The 16,402-nt window shown below is 41.1% G+C and overlaps 1 protein-coding gene across 1 annotated transcript in view; it reads left to right on the top strand.

Moving 5' to 3' along the window:
• Nucleotides 1-15,136, top strand: part of LOC131285641 (protein O-mannosyl-transferase TMTC1-like) — a 63,796-nt gene extending 48,660 nt beyond the window's left edge. The window contains exons 7-13 of the mRNA XM_058314499.1: nt 4,099-4,220; nt 5,016-5,180; nt 5,280-5,537; nt 10,288-10,499; nt 11,359-11,494; nt 13,366-13,621; nt 14,732-15,136. Coding sequence (XP_058170482.1) covers nt 4,099-4,220; nt 5,016-5,180; nt 5,280-5,537; nt 10,288-10,499; nt 11,359-11,494; nt 13,366-13,621; nt 14,732-15,136 — 1,554 coding nt within the window. The remainder of the gene's footprint in view (nt 1-4,098; nt 4,221-5,015; nt 5,181-5,279; nt 5,538-10,287; nt 10,500-11,358; nt 11,495-13,365; nt 13,622-14,731) is intronic.
• Nucleotides 15,137-16,402: the final 1,266 nt, after the last annotated feature.

The raw sequence follows: 16,402 nt of genomic DNA, 5'->3' as shown, positions 1-16,402 counted from the left end.
CTAAAACTACTTTAGCTACTGTATGTATTTTCCCGTTCAACAAACAAACAACTTTAAAGTACTGCTTTCCTTATTTTTTATGCAATCGAATAATATCCGATCTCTTCTGCTACGGGCCTCTTTGTGATCATTTTGGACCAACAACGAAGTAAGTTTGTTAGCAACCATAGTTGAGCTGATTAAATCGCTCAAATTTATTTAAAAAAAACCTGATCAGAAAAAATCTGTTGAACTGATTAAATCGTTTTTAAAACCTCAAGCAACCACCAAAAATCCCAGCAAATCCTAATACATTAACATGAAGCATTGTGCTGTGTACTAACTTTTTGTGTAAAAATGAACTCATTTTCTCTGTTTACATATAACTTGTATTCTCCGGTGGATCAATGGGCTGGAATCAAGAAGAATTATTGGTTGACAGATTACTTCTCTTTTTAGTTGGTGATAGTTGTCACTCATATACAAGTGTACCATTTTGGGCATCTTTTGTGGAACTATCACTGAATTTTGGACGGAATTCGGATTGTCTTCGTTGCAATAAGTTTCGATAAGTATCGAAAAATTCACATAAGGAATGCTTGGGTTGTAGTTGCTGATTGTCAAGCTATAGTTCTGATCGGCTCGAATGGTTTTAATACCGGCAATAATGATACTAATGTGCCCGCAAATAAATTAACGTAACCTCAACTCTATTTATTGATTAAGTAAGAGTTTAACTTAACTTTCCGATCAAATGGCATACATGTAGGAATGCAGGGGCAGACACGCACAGAATTAATATAAAAGAGGCGATCCCCGGCGATAGAGATAGTCTCAATTGGAACTTGGAACATGTGAAAGCCGGAATAAAAAGAAACCTGAAGTGAGGTCCGTCTTATTCTTCTTCCTACACATTACATAAATTAAAACCACCAGAACGGCTGAAAACAGTGTTGATTTCATCAGTGATCTATTACACCACTATGGCGTATGTCTATTACACACACGTACGTATGGCTAGATGATTGGGTCACGATGGACTAGCAAGAAATAGAACTGAAGTTTTGACAGTCATTATATGCAAGTTTACACTTCTACTGATAACCAAATGCCTTCAGCTTGTTTTGGCAGAGTCCAAATGTTCCCACAACTACATTCATCACACAGATTGGTATGTTTGTTATCATGTTAGCATGACCCGAATCGAAGAGATACAATTCTGACTGGTTTTTTGGGTATCCCCTAGAAATAATTGTTTTTGCTATTATCAGGAGTTTATAATGAGACAGTATGTTCTTGCAATGAAATAGCACTGAGAGAACGGTTGATTGAAGACAATGTAAGGTAATGTAGGGCAAGATGCCTCCTTAATCGAAAAACTTTATTTTCTTCTGCTCCTTTCATGAAACACATTCAAATTTTTAATAATTGGCTTTTTAAATATCTTGTATTAAACTAGCACAGTTTTTGTTAAATATGGTTTCTAAGGCCCTTTTGGTTAATAATTGTGTGGAAAGATTGCCGAAACGATGGGGCAGAATGCACCGCGACGTAAACAAGGAGCAAGACGACCCTTGTTTGAAAGACAGTTTTGGTATAAGTTCGTTACTGATTTTCGAACAGTTATAGAATATTTTGATCAATCTGTTTATGACATTTCAATCTGTTTGCATTTTCAATGATAGAGCGTCTTGCCTCACCTGGGCCGACGTATTTTGTAACAATCTTGGGACGGTTCAATTTTTGTCTTTTAGTTAAAATATTGAGATGTATTGCTATTTGTTAAAAAAACATATTCAGGTACTTGAAAATGCCAGGTTGATTGCTAATAGTAGAAAAGTAAAACATTATTAATAAATCGATTGATTCTATTTTTTTTTCCTAGTTTTCTTTACGATATGATAGTGTTGTGCCTTGAATGTCTCATAGGATGTGCTAGATACGTTAATAAACACATTCCTTGGCGTTATCTATTTTTAAATTACTGAATTCAGCTTAAAACATATCAGTGCATCCTGCCCGATCGAAGCATCTTACCCTATATTTCCCAACATATGTTTTCTTATTTAATACCAATACACAGAGAAAGTACAAAGGCAAAAGATCTTAATTTTATGTTTGAGTTTCGAAGTAATTGCCAGAGGTAAAATATCAAATCATATTAAAAATTTGAAATGTAATTTTCGATACTTCTTTTTCTTTGTCATGGCGTAACGCCCGTCTGCGGTCATGCCTATCCGTTAAAGGCCTACTAGATAGTCGTGGATCATCTGCTACTAGATAGTTGGGACCTACTAGATAGTTGGTCCCTACCGCATTCGATACTATATTAAAGTTTAAAAAACCACATATTCTGCTTGTTATACAAAATGACTAACCATACATAATATTTGCATGTATCTGTTTTATTTTATTGTGTGAAAACGAATAAATATTCTTTCCCACTATAACCACAAACATTCTTGTTAAGTAGTGTTACATGAAATAAACAATTGACACTGCGGAGTCATTGTCATGCTGTTTGTCTACCGTCATATCGATTCGAAAGTATGTTCATCAATTGATGAAAATTAAATTCGATTTCTTATAATCTTTTAAGCAATATAAATACTTTTGAATCAAAGTGATGTTCAAATTCTTGTGTGCTCGATGTACCCAATACAACAATACTAGCTGAATGAGTTATTTTTGTTTGTATCAACTATCAACATTTTAGAATTGTATATGATGTTATCTTTGTTTACTTACAATGATTGATTGTTCGAACATGTTGATATAATTGTTTGTTAGATTAGTTGTATCGATAGACCACACCCTGAAAATCGGAATTCAAAGTATATTGTTTCCATACACCGAAACATTTCAACCTGAGAAAAAAAAACAAGCAAACTCTTCAAGGTACGGTGTGTAACGTTATGAATAAATTAAATAAACTTTTAGTTAAACTTTCCCTTCGCTGGTTCTGCTTTTCGCGGTGAAGCTGAGACCGTTTGCGACAAGGAATCTTCGTTTGTCGAGCTTGCAGATTCGGTGGAACACCCTGTTCGCCCACTGCTTTTCCCAGTCCGAACACGTCCCGAACCTTGCCGTAGCCGCCGGTTTGGATTTCTGTTTTCCGATTCACCAGCCATCATTACTCTATTATGGGTTCCTCAAATGACTTCTACGGGGCGTCCGGGTTTATTTGTGCGCCGGTGTACGTGCGCTTGTACGTGCATGTTTTTCTGCATGCTCCCACCCACCACGGGAACCACCTAAAGCGAAAGCGAAAAACTTTCGTATCTCATTCGTATTCATTAGGTAATATATGGACCGGTGGAGCCGTGTTGTAATTTTTTGCTGGTGGGCGGAAAACTTCCGACGGGATGGTTTGGGGTTGGAAGCGTCATTCTCTTATCTCGGGCGGATGGCACGAATGCAACACTCCCGCCCAATCTTGGCAGAATGGTAGAAAGAAAAGGTATTAAGTGCTCAGTGGATAGGAAAAATAAACGGCTAGTCGTCGCTTACGGAAGCTTAAGCTGCTTATACACGACAGAGGACTTCAGATGGGGCAGAATAAAGGTAGCATCTTCGGTTATGTTTGAGCAGTTGGAAAATTAAAAGGGGTTGCCTAAGTTTTTCTACCATCATGTATTCAAAAAGAACTTATTAAAGGTGTTTCTTATAACCATTGACGAAGCAGTGTGTTACAAACATAAGAATTTAAAAAGCGGACTCCACCAATCGTTCCCGATCTACCAGACCTAAGGCGACGCTCTAACTTGAGTCATTGGAGTCTAAAAAGTGGGTGTTTTTACGATTCAGAATATTCTCTGATTTTACCATCCAAAGTGCGGAGAAAATCTGCAATCAAAAGATTTTCGTTCTCTGCATTCGACAGGAAGGGTAGAGATTTTGCTTTCTCAGCCATTCCTTCGTTCGATTTCTTTTCATCTTTTACTTCACTCATCACAAGATCGTCTTCCTTTCGCTTTCGCTTCGCTGAACTGCCTCAGATGTGTGAATGTTTGTGTTTGTAAGAGGGCGGGTGTTTGTAAGAATAAGATTGTTCTGTTATGTTTTATTTTCCCCTCCTGTTGGTGTCTCATTCTTTTTCCACCGTCCTTCTTTTCGCAGCATCAGCGTCACGTGCCGGTAGTATTAGGGTTTCTATTATTAGTTCTGCCGTTCCTGCCCGCCACTAATCTAGTTGTTACGGTGGGCTTCGTTGTGGCCGAGCGTGTACTTTACATTCCGAGGTAAGTGTTGTGTTTGTTTTCTGCTCCCGTTCTCGGAAGCTCACACTTTTTTACATTTTACACTCTTCTCCTCGTCACTCTGACAGATTGGCATTGTTTTTCATTTAAATTTACTTAAATAATATTAAATGTAATGTTATGAAATTATGTTTGCATATCATATTGTTTCCGTTACATTTTATACATTGAAAAAAGTTCGGTGACTAAGAAGTTTTGATTTGATAATTAACTGTTCGGTTAAGTTTTGCGAAGCGAGGATGGCGTTTTGAAATATCCTAACACCAAACTTTTTATCATTTTTTTAAAGAAGTAACATTTTCCACTCAGCCGTTTTTGCAAATCCTTTAATTTAAAAAAAAACTAATAACTATAAGAAAATATCATTTATTTAATCTTGTATTATTTTACCTGATTTACTTAGACTATGGGAGCTCCCTAAAATCTTTTGCCTCAATGATACTGTTTGCAAAACCCTCATTAACTTGTTAAGCGTTGTATTTCCCTTACAAATTTGATTTAAATAACGTTAAAATTTTACTTCAGTTGCAGTATCTGATAAAAAATATTAATTTACAAGACCTGTAAAGGTTTTTCAAATTTAGGAAATTACTTATTGTTTAGTCTTATCTTGCATGAATTAAGTGAAGAAAGAAATTAAATCCATATATTGATTAAATAACACAGCTGGGGTCAATTGTGTAAACTTAACATACATCACGATATAGTGTAGTTTGTTTTATAAACCGTACATTCAAACTGACTCTACCTTGATATTTTTCTTCCCTGTTCCCGTAGCATGGGTTGCCTGATTCTAGTTGTATACGGAGCTCAGCGGATCTGGGAGCGGTCCGTTGCCCTGCGAAAGCCAATCGTGTTGCTGGGCGTCATTCTGTTGACCGCCGGAACCCTGAAGACCATCGCCCGCAACCAGGACTGGAGTTCACGCGAAGCCCTGTTACGGTACGGTATCGGCTTGCTTGCCACAAATGGAAATCAATTAAAATGTTCTCGCATTATGCTGACCCGTCACTGCTCTGCCCGTGTTCCCTCCTCGCCCAGGTCCGGCCTGAAAACGTTACCGCACAACGCGAAAATGCACTACAATTTCGGCAACTTCCTGCGGGACTCGTCACAACCGGAGCCGGCCATCGCTCACTACCGCGAGGCACTGCGCCTGTGGCCGTCGTACGCCAGCGCCCACAACAACATCGGCACGCTGATGCCACAGTTCGCCACGGCCGAGTATCACTTTCGGGAAGCGATCAAATATTCATCCGAACACATTAACGCCCACTACAATCTGGGCCAGCTGTACAGGTGAGAGGGGTGGGGGTCGGGAATGGGTCGTGGGGGTGAAAGATCAGGGTCCCGTCTGATCGATAGTTCATTTAGCCTGCGGTCACAACCACCCTCGGATGGAACGCTCATCAACGCGGTTCGCTCTCGAATCCATGTTCTCAATCGCATTGTTTCGCGCCGTTTTTCCTGCCGTTTCCAGCGAGCACTTTCCAATTTGTCCCTTGATTCGGTTTTTGCACACCAACCTCTCCACCACTTCCCCGGTGCGCGAACTGAACTCATGTTTCACCGTCCTGCGGCCGGTCAAGTGCCATGAGTGGTGGAATTTAATTAGGGAATTTGGGATTACGGCACATTAAATGTTATTTCTCTGGCCTTGTCCGTTCTTGGCCTGTTCGCGGTGAACTTTTACGACGCGCCGTCCCTTGTGCTTAGTTTCGTTTCGTTTTCTGACTTATCCCCGCCGGAGGGGGGGTTTCCAATTTTTTTTTCCCGCACACCAATGCTCTCGGTTTCGGTAATCACTTAGAAGACAAGCGGAAAGATAGACCAAAACCGGTAACGACTGTTGATTTTTGTCGCAGAGTTTAAAAGTTGATTTTACGACACACCAATGAGCAAGGAAAGTTTTGTTTCTGTCTGCGGTAAAACACTGTTGTCGATTATATGTATCTCTAACGGTGTGAAGTTTGGATGGTTTAAAGATTTAATGTTTATCGTTGGAATTAACCCATTTTTTAAAGGGAAAATGAAATAAAATTCTAAAACACGAAACATTCAAACAGTTGCTAACCACTTTAAAACTTCATGTTTTGTTCTCTACTTAAAAAAAGACCATGACCGTGTTTTTAATCGCTTTTGCAGAACCAATGAGGCGGTAAGGTTACCTTTTTCATTCCCATTCGACAGCCGTAACGCCGAGCGTCCATCAAAGAGTATCTACCCTCGAAAAGAAGAAGGTTTTTTGGAGTTTCTTTTCGGTACCAATTTGGTGCTGCATTGCTTTGCCGAGCGACACGCGACCCCTCCGAGACGTGATCGTCCCTTGGATGGGTCAGGTTTTTCTCTAATTTATAAGATTCAATTAATTTTGCCATACTACCAATTGCTCGATGCCATCCAAGAAAGGGTATGGAACCACAGGAGGATGCGGAAAAGGGACTTTCGATTCGATTTTCCTGAGACCACTGAGCTTCCTCCTGCTTTGTTTGACTCTTTCCAATGGGTTCTAGGTTCTAGATGTGCTCTGACACAAAAAAAAGACCCATAAGCAACCACTTCGCCATCGAGGCAACTGTAATTGTGATGGGGAAAATTAAAAGCACGAACTCCCGTTCCCAGCTGGGAGCTTTCGTGCAGCTCTCTTGGTCGTGCGATCATCTCGGTCCGCTCGAGCTCGTCACTGTTACGTTTCTTTAATTATACTTTAATCCTATCGCTTGCTTAAATCTTCCTGCTTGGTTTCCAGCTCCCAGCGGGTTGCCTGTATACCGCTTAGCTGTGGAAGACGTTCGCTTTGGTGCTTCGTGTCTGGGTGTTTCCTTGCTGCACAAAGCGCAGCTATTTCACTCGGCGGCACACTGTGTGAAGAAGTTCATTTAAAATACCTCCATTTAATGATAACTTCAATAAATAACCTTACAAAACAACTTTTTTATCTTGTATCAAAGCTTTCTTACATCATGACTCAAATTCAGGTGCGCTAGTATTTTGTCCACCTGTTGTGGCCCATTGTGAAAATGTCTGAACCTGTTTAAGGCAAACCCAGCCCTTGAGTAGCTTAAGCATAAGAAAATTTGCCAGCAGTAACATTACTCCTCCATAGTGTTCCTATCTCCATTTCGCGAAACGCTCGCCTGGCCTATGTTCATGCTCCTCGCCAGGATTGGTCCTTCGGGATCAAATCCTATTTCCGTGCAGTGTGGGAAGCCCCCGGGTTAGAGTGCTCGAATGATCTCCCTCTCCTTCGTGAACAGGTTTCACCCCGCGACGAAGCCAAAGAACGAACCCAACGCGGGCTACGAAGCAGGTGTTCTTCTACTTAAAAGATTAGTACCAGCTTAGAAATTATAATTGCTCCTCTGGTGTGTTTGCTTTAATTCCCGCCCCGAATGTGTAGCGTCTTCGGGATTGGGTTCGCTTTCCTTTACCACGCCGAGCCACTCTCCGTCTGCTCCGTGCGAAACACTTTCGTGCGGGAACATATTACTGCACTGCCGTCGAAATGGCTTTCCGTTCTTCGGCTCCGTTAGCGAGTCCTTCGAGTGGCACGTTTTTAAAAGGATACTTACACGCGGGCCTATCTTGCACACGGCATCTAGGGCCAACTTTCCGCCCCGTCCGTCGGGCTTTGTTTCCGTACTATCATGTCAAAGAGTAATGAAACTTAGTCCACTATGTAATCTTGTCTCCAGTTTCGAGCGTGGTAGGGGCCACCTGTGGGTGGAAAGTTTCTCTTGATCAAGGGATAGCTAACAGATACTGGTGATTACGCCCTGCCCCGGGTAAAGCTAGAACGTCATTTGCCTGGAAGATACTTCCACTTAGGGCTCGATGTAAACTTATTACTTTGTGGTTTGAAATGAGTTTTGCATGTTTTGAAATTCTGAATTCTATATTACTTTAATCACAAACATTAAAAAAAACTGTAGTGCTAATGGATTTCCAAATAATTTTAAAACAAGCTTAAATGATATAGATAATGAAATAGGTTACATATATTATAGAACTATGGAATATTTACTCATAACCTAACTGATTTTGTGCAATCGTGAATAGTTTGATGTTTTTAGTAATTTGTTGTTGACGATAAGAAATTTAATTTTTATCTTACTAAAACAAAATGACATCTGACCGTATCTGTTTTTAATTTAATTTTTTAGCAAAATTTTGAAATAAAAAAAACAATGGTTTTTAGTGAATGCAACTACTCTTAATTGAAACAATTATGCTAAAATACAGCTTCTCATTTGATTGATTAGACATGCAGATTGTATTGAAATCACGTCGCAAACTCTTTACAATGAAATTAATTTTTTGTTTGTTTGTTTTTTAAATACGTTTAGAATATTACCCATAAATACGATAGTTTTCCTGGAAACTATAGGATTGTAAACTAAACGGAAATATGTTCCTCTCCATTAATCCTTCATTTTTTATTAAATTTTTAAAGTAGAAGCATAATCACAACGAAACCAATATTCAAGCAAATACTTTTTCCCATTCTGATCATGGGACGAAAAAGATGTGAGATTTTTATCTCACAGCAAACTTTTCGTGTTGAAAAATTACCCTATCCCCGGCTGGTGACAGATCGTGGCAATAGCAACCCCCGCAAAACTCGTCAGCATTGTTCCAAGAACTCTGACACCACACAACTACGGCACTGTCCGGACCCTTTCTCGCACGATACGGTGTTGAAAGTTTGACCAAAGTTGACCGATCATGCTTAGTCAACATCGTGACTGAGAGTCGTTGTATCTATTTCACAACACAATTGCTTCCCACTACTTTTACTCTGCATATGAAAATGCTATTCGTTTGAACTGTTTAGTTCTTTCATAACTAATGCCGATTTAATACAACCTTACAAACAGCTGTCGGTTGGTTGTCTAATCTATCGTTGCTTCTTTGATTGGATTATTTTGTTTCTTCAGTCAACGATAGCTTGCTTTCCAAATTTGATAGTCTGCCAACGAAAGCCTTTTTAGCCGTGTCATCAAAATTAACGACGCCCACAAACCGTGGGCAAAACTTTTGGGCGCAAGAAGGGAAAAATTCGCGCCATTCGACGAATCGTAGTAAAACAAGAACAGCTTACATCATCATCTTCACGATAATGATCGTCGTCATTATTGGCTTTCCGCCCCTCACGTTCCAGCCATCTCGTTCGCGAAGAAGCTTCATTAGAAAAAAAAGCAGCCATTCTTCAGGGCCACAGAGAAAACCGACCGAACTGGAACCCACTCTTTTTTACTTTGTGGTGCAAACGGGGAAAACTCTTGTATAAATATACTTTCCCTATTTCCCTCCTAGTTTTTGTTAAACCAAGAGCTACAAAAAAGGGTACTTCCTTTACCATTCATCCCAGTTTGGGGCTCCTTGGAGTGGTTGATTGTAAATAAGAGGAAACGTGGGGTGAAAAGAAAGCAAGTCGACCGAAAAGGAACACAGCGCCGTTTCAGCGCGCTTTTTATTTACGGTAGGAGTTAGGAATTTTATTTTCAGAGCAATCCTAAGGAAGAAAAGTAAGGGCGTACGGAGGGACGAGAACGGTAGGGAAACCGATTGCAGAAAAAAAGCACATTGAATGAAAAGGATTATAAAATATTCATAGCTGCTCGGTAAGCTTGAAACCGACCTGTTCGTACTTTCGCTTTGATTCGTACTCGTTTCTCTGGCGCTCGGTTCCGGTTTGATGGCTCTGCCGCGGAAAATCTGGGATGGGTGGTGGAAGCACCACGAAGAAGATCGGTTAGTTGTTGCGGAATTGCGTGGTGGTTGTTTTTCTAGCAATTTGGCCCCACACCGCTATTAACGAACGCCCGGATGCGCCCGATCCCCGATGAAAGGGAATCCATCTGATTTTGATCACATCGAATTGCGCAAACGAACTGAGACCGTGCCGCTACTGTTGGGACGAATTACGAGCAACATCCGGTGATCAGGCTTCTCGGCCATCGAACGTCGCCACCGTTGCCACCCCGAGACGTTTCTAATCAATTTAATCCTCTCGTTCACCCTTTCTCCCATTTTGCACGGAAAGCAGGAAATCGAACCGAACGGCCGACGCCGTCCGGATGCTGGAACGGTGCATTCAGCTAGAGCCGCTGTTCGCGTCCGCCTACCTCGAGCTGGTGAAACTGTACAACGCCGGGCAGCAACCGGCCGCCGCCGGACAACTTCTGGCCCGGATCGTCCGGCTTAGCCCGTATAATGCGGATCTGCGTCGACAGTACGGTGACTGGCTGCTCGAACAAAGTATGTGTCAATTATTCACCATTAAACACCGACTTACGTATGTAATGATCTCAAAGCACCCAAGGCTTCTTTATCATATGTTAACCGTAGCTTATCGACATTGTTTGAATTATGTTTTAGTTATTCATTGTTGGAATAATATTTTAACTACAACAAAGATATTAAAAGTTAACGTCAATAAATTAAGAACGAAAGATTGAGTTGTAAATTTCACATTTTTTATGTTTATTACCTCCAATACAATTTTTTAATATAATGTGATGAGAATTGTGAAACCATTTTAACTCAATGGTTTCTTTTTTATTTTTTAGCTTTATTTAATACAGCTTTTTTTGTTTTTCGGGCTATGGAACTATCTGTACCGTTGTTGATTTTTTTTTTTATTGTCAAATAATTGTTAGCACCTTCGGAATGTTGATTTAAATTAAACTTTGATAATGTTGAATTTTATATCTAACGACTGCTTTACTCAAAACCGAACCCCTCAGTTAATTAAGATGCTCTTTATTCTTGTATTTGAGCAACAAGGTGGTTCATTTGTCTTATGTTTTTAAATTATTATATTATTTTTCAGTAAAAGATAAAATCATCCGATGAATATGTAGTACTGTTTTTGCATTTAGTTAATTTTTTAGGTCTCCAATAGGCCGTTGTTTCTTTTACTCATCTGTTTCATTCCATCCAACTCACCTTAACGGCGTTAGGCCATGATCAATAGCAATGTGCGTTTCACATTGTCCCAGTTGAGCATCTTTTTTTTATTTGAGCCCCTTATTCGCAACCATTTGTTCTCTTTTCATGTCCTTTTCTTTACTTTACTCCCGCATCCGACTTGAACCGATCCGGTCCGCTGGTGCAGATATGCTGCTGGAGGCGTTCAAACAATACCAGGAAGGGATCAGAATAATGGAAACTCATCAATTATCCGTGATTGGAGCCTGCCGCTGCCTGCGCCGAATGGGACAACAGTCGCGATTACATCAAATGGTGCTGAGGTAAGTGTTACGTGTTCCATCACGGAACCGACCCCTTTCGCTAGCGTCTCTTCTCGGAGTAAGATCCCTTCCCAGCTTCCCAAATGGGTGATGAAACAATTTCATTTCGAGCGCACCGCACCCGAACATTAATCAATCGTTTCGCATGAGCGCTATTTGCGAGCGTCGATCCATCCGTTCCCCCTTGTTTGGGGTGGTTCGATGGGGTGAAATGGTACGATAATTTTGATTGTTTAACAAATTTCACAGCAGCCTGCATCCATCGAACGGATACGCTCGATTTGACTGTGTCGATTGTGGGGCGAAGGTTAGTGTGGAGAATTTGGGATGATATCAGATGCTGGAAACAAGAATCGGGGAAATTATCCGAGATGCAATCAGTACAGCGTTTGCTGAGAGTGAAACAATCCTCGTTGTTTGATGAAAGCATTTAACCTCTTGTTTAAGATTGCCTTGCGGTTTGCGCTGGATTTATGTTATGTTTTTTATTTTTGAAAATTCAAATAGTATTTTGTTTGTTGGAAAAATATGATAAACAATACTTTTAATACTAATGGATATGATTGTTTTGGGATGCAGAATTTTTTTTAAACATAGTAAAATAATTCATTAAACAAAGAATGTATTTCATATTTGCAATAAAAATAATAACAAATAAAAATAAAGTGAAATTTGTTTCCTTGCAAAACCGTCGATGTGGAGCAGCTAAATCTTAATTTTAAAAGATCAACCAACTACCGTTTATATAATCCAAAGGCTGATAGTTTCCATTAACGGTAAACTCCATAGGACATGTTTCAATTTCCTTCCAGCATGCAAAGCGCGATGTTTGTTCGATATCACCGGAATTGACTCTGTCAAGACAACCGATGTCACAATCAATGTAATATTGTCACGATCAAATGAATCACCTCGAAGCCGTGGCACAATTTGTAGCCACTGGATATTACAACAGAAATTGTAGGCACCGAGCATGAGAACGAAAATGTCCGGAAGCCAAGCGTAAAAAGCTGCACTCAATCACGCCCGACGAAAGCTTCATAAGGCAGAAAGTAATCCTTCGGCCAGGCATCGGGCGGTTTGCACCTTGGTGGCGCAAAACCACAATCGTCGTACTCCCTCTGCGTAGCGCAATGTTGCAAACGAAGTGCGTCCCGATGGCGTCGGTTACGGGAGGGGCATGTGCCGCGGTGGAGAATAATTTATAATTCATTTCCTTCGCTAGCAGAGATGACATTCTTGATCCCTGACACCATGATATTCCGACGGCGACAACGACGGAGACTGTCGAAAGCCGGGACGGGTTTTTGTCGGATTCGCACTTCGTCGGAAGTCGGCCGTACCTCTGCTGCGTGCCTTGAGTACGGAGACGATAGTGTCCCTGAGGGTTGGTTCGGATTCTAGTTGGAAAGTGGTCGGGTGGCCTAGTCGCCGACTACACTTGGTTAGGTGCCTTCCGCACGGTTAATAGAATGCGAAAGAGGAAGCAGAAAGCATCACTGGGCCGAGCCGGTGCGAAGTGGCAGAATTTACGATCCCTTTCGTAGCAACGCACTGGAATCCGCAGAAAATCCGGTTCCATTCAACGGATTTCTATTCCGTATTCCGCAGTGCGAGCCAAAAAGCAAAACTGCACCGAATGGTAAAGTAGTTTGAGTTGAAGAACGGCACAGTCCAAATGGAGTGCCTTCGCTCGAATGGGGACCGATTTTATGTTCCGCCTCCCAGCCTTTCCCACCGGCTAGCCCTCCATTCTCGGGAACTTGGAGCCCTCGGAAAGCGGAGCTCAACTCGTGGCACCCAGACAGTCAGAGCCTCCCAGCGCCCTACCCTAACTGCGTCTTCTTTTTGCGTCCATAAATCTTTTTCAGATGGCAATTTATAGTTCGCTTATCGAACGGCGGCATTCCGATACAGAACGATATCTATCTCCGTGATTGGAGCATAAAGCACGAGCTTCGCAACCGGGCGATGATATACGACAGCGGGAGTACCAGCAGCTCCACCGCCTCCACCACCACCTCGTCCACCACCAGCCCTGACACCGTGAACGCAATCGGTGACAGCTATCCCACCGCCGGCATCCGACCGAAGGAAGACACCAGAAGCGGCAGCATAAAAGATTGCGTAAGTGATTTCGTGCCGGCCTCGTGTGCCCGAGTCGAGCCCTACGGCCTGGTTTCGGAATGGGATTGGAGGAGAGCAATGTTGATGGATTTCTTCTATTTTTATGTGTTTCACTTCTCATTTTTATTCGTTTCATTTCGTCGACACTTGCCGAGGTGCGGAGGCAAATGGAGGCGCCTGGTGCTGCGTAGGAAATCGTGACCGACCGGGCGCCTCCATTTGCCACGTGGAACATTATGAGGGTTATTTGATATTCACGTAGATGCAAGGATTATGTTTTCTTCTTTATCGATTCATGGTTGCTTAAGATTGGTTCGGTGTAAAATTTGAAATAAAACATTTTGTCATTTAAATATTTTGTTTAAATGTAAACGCTTTTAAACATTTTTTAAAATAACTTATCATGTATTACACATCCAGAAGCACAACACGATAGTAGTTTTGACGTAACTACATTTTATTTTCTTTAATTTTAAAATGAAAAACCAAGTGACTTGAAAAAGGCCGCTTAACGTTCTGTGTGCTTATGAAACATAGAAAACTCGTGTAGGTTAGAGTATTCAATTGGTTTTGTTAATTGTTCATATCAAAGATAAGGTTTTCGTGATACAAAACAAGTTTGCAAATAATTTATTGTGATGACCGAAGTACACAAATAGTTATAACCAACTCATACATTTCAGTGGAGGTGCCTGGTGGAGCATAGGATATCGAACTCAACTGGGCGCCTCCATTTGACACCTTCGATGGATATTTGATGTGGACGGTTAGCAATTTGTGATTTATTCAGAATCAAATTACATTAGGTTCAAGAATAGTTTTCTTATTGTAATATTTGTGACTGCGAACTAAAACGTATTTTATTTTGATTTAGCTTTACTTAAATTCAATTAAATATGAAGCTTTACTCATGTGAAATATTAAGTATTGGAAACATTTTACAATATAACTTCCAACAGATTTAAGTCAGCTCATATTTTCATTGTGCATCTCACCATAAACATTCACATTTTCATAACTCCTGTGTTCGTTTGGTTGGGCAACCTGGCGCCTCCATTGTTCTCTGGTTATTTTATAATATGCTCTACTGTGTTCTATTTTAATCCCTAGGCTGCAGTTTATCCTGCAAAATACATTGACGAAACGGTGGAGCACAGCCCAACCCATGCACCATCAGAATCGAGCGGAATAAGCATACGAATACTTCGAACGCCACACTGCAACCGTTCCGAGCATCTACCCAGCTCGTTAAAGAGCTGCAAGCTGGCGGGTGGCACCGTGCACCATCCTCCCGTTCCTGGCGAGTGCAAATCTTCGTCCTCCTCCTCCAGTACTGAATCGCCAACGAGTTCATCCTCGAACATCAGTAAAAACAATGGCAAATCGAAAAAGTGGTCCAAAACACGCCACAAACCTAAGCGACAGCAGCAACCGACCTCAACCAGCTCCGGAAAGCTAGATCCAAACGGTGCACTGGCTCCACTGTTGGTTTCGAATCTCCTCGATAAGCTCTAACCGGCCCAAACGCCGCCAGATGCTATGGACGAACGAGGGAATGGATCGAGCCAGACGAATCCGCCCGGATTAGGCTCGCCGACGTCGGAGTCGTCTCAGTGATGTGATCGAAAGTGATGATTTTATTTCCAAACCCCCCCACGAAAACGATCCCCCAAGTGGATCACAGATCCACTGCGCGGGATATTGAACTGACTTTAACAAGCAATGGAACAAAACAAAACGAAACTAAACGAGCGAAGCAACTGAACATAATACTATAAATCGCATTATATTCTTAGCGCAACAACGCAAGCTGAACATAATAATCACTATCCGGAAAAGCAAGCAACGGAGCAAGAAGCGAAAGCGCAAGAGAGCTACAACAAAATAGCTCCAAACATGTAAGTACTCGAATTTGCGCCCGTATACTTAGCGAGCTGTACATTTGGAACATTCGGTAGTTAAACGCAAGATTATCTCGCACCGGACGCAATATTTCAAAATTGAATTTTGTGGTGAGAGAAGCGACCATGTAAATACTATACAGCTATGGCAAGGTAAGAGTGAGAGTACGAAACGAGACGACGATAGCGATGAACTTCGTTTAAGTTTTTCGATTATCTCTCATTTGATCGCAGCATTGATAGTGATGTAAAAATTCATGATGCATAAATATAAGACTGTAGTGCCGGAACAGTATAGGGATGGTAGCATGCTTTTGTCTCACAAATTGAAGGTTTCTACGACGCCAAACTCGAATAATTTATTTTATTTTATTCGTTGAAATATCTGAGTAAAACAACGCTCAAACACGTTTGATATAAGAAGTAATTGAGCTTGGCTGTAAATGCTTGCTTTATCGGTTTCTAATTTTAAGTGACATTTGGGATTGATTATTTTAAGGATGCTCCTGCTGGATGCAATCTTGTGGTTTGAACCGTGAGCATACTTTTATGATGTTTACTTTTCCTTTCCCAAGCATTCAATCAACCGATGGCTGTATCTGGGAATTTAACAACCCGAACAAGAAAAAACTTCATTCAAGGTTGTGCAAACCGGTCCCGTTCGGTTAAGGGGCGTTGCATCTTTTTGGCGGCGTAAAATAGGACACTGAAATCGAATTGAAAATCAACAAACCTAGAAGGAAACGTAAAAGTGGAAGGTACAGGAAGTGAAAAAGGAAACATTGAAAAAAACCTGCACACCCAACCAAAAAACAGAACAACCTCTGCGAAAGCAGCATCCAGACGATGAAAACGCAAAAAAAATAGGCAAAAGCAAACA

This window comes from Anopheles ziemanni, chromosome 3 (genome assembly GCF_943734765.1).
Source record: "Anopheles ziemanni chromosome 3, idAnoZiCoDA_A2_x.2, whole genome shotgun sequence".
Taxonomy (NCBI): Eukaryota; Metazoa; Arthropoda; class Insecta; order Diptera; family Culicidae; genus Anopheles; species Anopheles ziemanni.
This window is presented reverse-complemented; position numbering and strand designations above follow the sequence as displayed.